The sequence below is a fragment of the Castor canadensis genome, chromosome 11 (genome assembly GCF_047511655.1).
Source record: "Castor canadensis chromosome 11, mCasCan1.hap1v2, whole genome shotgun sequence".
Classification (NCBI taxonomy): domain Eukaryota; kingdom Metazoa; phylum Chordata; class Mammalia; order Rodentia; family Castoridae; genus Castor; species Castor canadensis.
In genome coordinates, this window is record NC_133396.1 from 21051567 (window position 1) to 21054113 (window position 2547).

General features: G+C 59.1%; 1 protein-coding gene across 2 annotated transcripts; it reads left to right on the top strand.

Moving 5' to 3' along the window:
* The first annotated feature begins 390 nt into the window (after positions 1-390).
* On the top strand, positions 391-2179 carry Ramp2 (receptor activity modifying protein 2). Of its 2 annotated transcripts, none has more exons than XM_020165136.2 (4): positions 391-612; positions 1048-1113; positions 1397-1592; positions 1726-2179. In XM_020165136.2, the coding sequence occupies exons 1-4, from the start codon at positions 510-512 to the stop codon at positions 1979-1981; spliced, it is 621 nt and encodes a 206-aa protein (XP_020020725.1). In that variant the 5' UTR covers positions 391-509; the 3' UTR covers positions 1982-2179. The 2 variants fall into 2 exon arrangements, with proteins under 2 accessions (XP_020020725.1, XP_020020726.1); XM_020165137.2 differs by having other exon boundaries at positions 395-612; positions 1484-1592.
* The last annotated feature ends 368 nt before the right edge of the window (positions 2180-2547 follow it).

The following is a 2547-nucleotide window of genomic DNA, read 5'->3' on the forward strand; positions in this document are numbered from 1 at the left end:
CCACGTCCCAGGCCAGCCCCCAACCCCCTGCCTCAAGATACCACGGCGCTGAGAGGTCCTGGGAGCTCGCAGCCCCCTCCCTCTTCTCCAGGTCAGAGAGAGCAGCTCGCCCCCATCTCTCCAGCCCGAGAGGGAGGAGACGACTGGAATCCGGGAGCCAATGCGGGGAGACCGGAGCCAGTCCCGGGCGCCACGCGGTCGGGCCCAGGAAATGGATCCCGGTTCTGGGGTTACGAGGGGAGCTGTCCAGCCCCGCAGGGTGAACTGGAAGAGAGCGTGGGCCAACGCCCCCAAGGCGGAGGGAGCCGCGGGCGCCAGGCGCGGGTGCGGCAGCGACTCCCCCTCCAGCCCGCCGGCCCGGGGCGTCGCCCCCGCCCCCCACGTGGCCGCAGCCGTCCCAGCCCCTCCGAGGAAACGGCGCGGCTTCCTGCGGCTCGGGCCGGGGATATAGGCGCCCCCGCCCGGGCCCGGCTCAGCTCCGCCGCCCCTCTTCGGCTCTTCGCCGCGCGATGGCCCCGTTCCGAACGGAGCGCACTGCCGGTGGCCAGCGGCTCCAAGCGACCCGCGCCGGGCGGCCGGCAGCGCTCCGCCTCCTCGTCCTGCTGCTGGGCGGTGAGTGCATCGCCCCGGGACTCAGGCGGGAGGCGCGGGAGGCCCCGGAGGGGAGGAGGACTGGACCTTCGGTGCTGGTGCGGACCGACGGGCTGACAGCGCTGCCCTTCCGACGGCCCCTGATCTCATCTTCGAGCGGGAACAGGCGAGCGGCTCACCACTTAAGGGAAGCTTGGGTCCTGGCCAGGGCCCAGTGGAGAAGTTTTGGGAGGCGGAGGTGGGGTGGGGGGCTGGCAAGGGGGAAAGGGGCTTTTGGCTGGGATGCAAGTGGGAAGCAGCTGGTACCCCCCCACACACCAGTCACTAGACAACTTATGGGGGGATGGATTATTCCTCTCACTCTGCCAAGGTAGCACTGGTTTTCTAGGGTCTCAGTCTCGACCCCACTGTCCAGACCACCACCATCCCATTCTTCTTTCCCTTTTCTTCCCACAGCTGTCCTCAACCTCCAGGACTCCATGGCTCAGCCTTCTCCCACCCTGGACACCTTGAAGTCAGAAGGTGGGTACCCAACCCCCAGTGGGTACCCCCACTACACTCCCTGTTCTCTCTTGAGGTTCCTTGTGATCCTTCTCCCTCTCATCCCACAAAGTTCCTGTCTGACTTTGAGCTGGCCCACATCACAGGTGGGTGAGAACATCCCAAACAAGGTGTGTGTGGAAGTGCTTGTGGGGCTGGAATAGAAAGTATTGTGCATATGGAAGTCATTAAAGGATTCCAGAGCCAGACGCTCTCCTCAGCCAGAAAAAAGGAAAAACTTTTGCAGGGGTTTTTATGTTTAAAGGCAGGGGCTCCACCTTGGAAGTACCTGGCCAGAAGGTTTTGAGGGAGGACCAGGGGTATGGTCATTGTGCAGCATCTGTACCCACAGGGAAGATGGTGGAGGACTATGAGGCAAATGTTCTTCATTGCTGGAATGATTATAAGAGTCATATGGACTCCATCGAAAAGGATTGGTGTGACTGGACCATGATTAGCAGGTAAGGGAAGTCCCGGGGGTGGCTCAGGCCAAGAGTTAGGCCTACTCCTTGTGGGTGGACTTGGAGTGAATGCGGGGCACTGCTTTCTCCTGGGCCCAACCCCTCCCTCACTCAAGTCCTCTACTGCCCCCAGGCCTTATAGTGACCTGCAGTATTGTTTGGAGTACAAAGCAGAGGAGTTTGGCTTGGGCTTTCCCAATCCCTGGGCAGAGAGAATCATCTTTGAGACCCACCTGATCCACTTTGCCAACTGCTCCCTGGTGCAGCCCACCTTGTCTGATCCCCCGGAAGATGTGCTCTTGGCTATGATCATAGCCCCCATCTGCCTTATTCCCTTCCTCGTCACTCTTGTGGTGTGGAGGAGTAAAGACAGTGAGGCCCAGTCCTAGCGTGGAGCAAGCTTCTCAACAGTCATCTTTCTCCTCTCCCCTGTCCCCACCAGGTCTCTCTCCTACCCTTCTTATCCCATTCTTTCACTCTCATCCCCACTGCAGATCCTTGGACTGATAAAAAATGGTCTCCAGGTGGGGTCGTGGACAATTTCTGTAATCTTCAAAATAAAAAATAAATTTTTTTTGTACAATGAACCCTTTGTAGTGCAGCTTGTTTTTCATAGTCAACGCTAGTCCTGCAGGCCCTTAGCTCTGGGCAGCAAAGCTGGAAGACTCTAGATGGTCCGTTCTGTTTTTTTCAACTGCCCCCACATGAAAACCATACCCCTATACTCCTTCCTCTCAGGGAGGGGCCTTTCCTGCCCCTGTCCACTCCAGCTCCAGGAAACTAGCAGGAAGAGACTCCCTTCCTGTCTGGACAGCAGCTGGGGGCCTGTGACTAGGGAGGTGTTGGGGGAGGGTCAAAGGAAGAATCTCTGCTGTGGCTCCTGCAAGAAGGAAGAGAAGCTATCCAGGAGCCCTGACTTTCCCCCAACTTGCGTATCTCAGTTTACTCCCAGGGC

Bases quoted from the DNA above. Each gene is read 5' to 3' on its own strand.
- Ramp2 (XM_020165136.2), top strand. From the start codon at position 510: ATGGCCCCGTTCCGAACGGAGCGCACTGCCGGTGGCCAGCGGCTCCAA. The intron at 613-1,047 runs GTGAGTGCATCG...TTCTTCCCACAG, and splicing joins CCTCGTCCTGCTGCTGGGCG to CTGTCCTCAACCTCCAGGAC. The intron at 1,593-1,725 runs GTAAGGGAAGTC...TACTGCCCCCAG, and splicing joins GACTGGACCATGATTAGCAG to GCCTTATAGTGACCTGCAGT.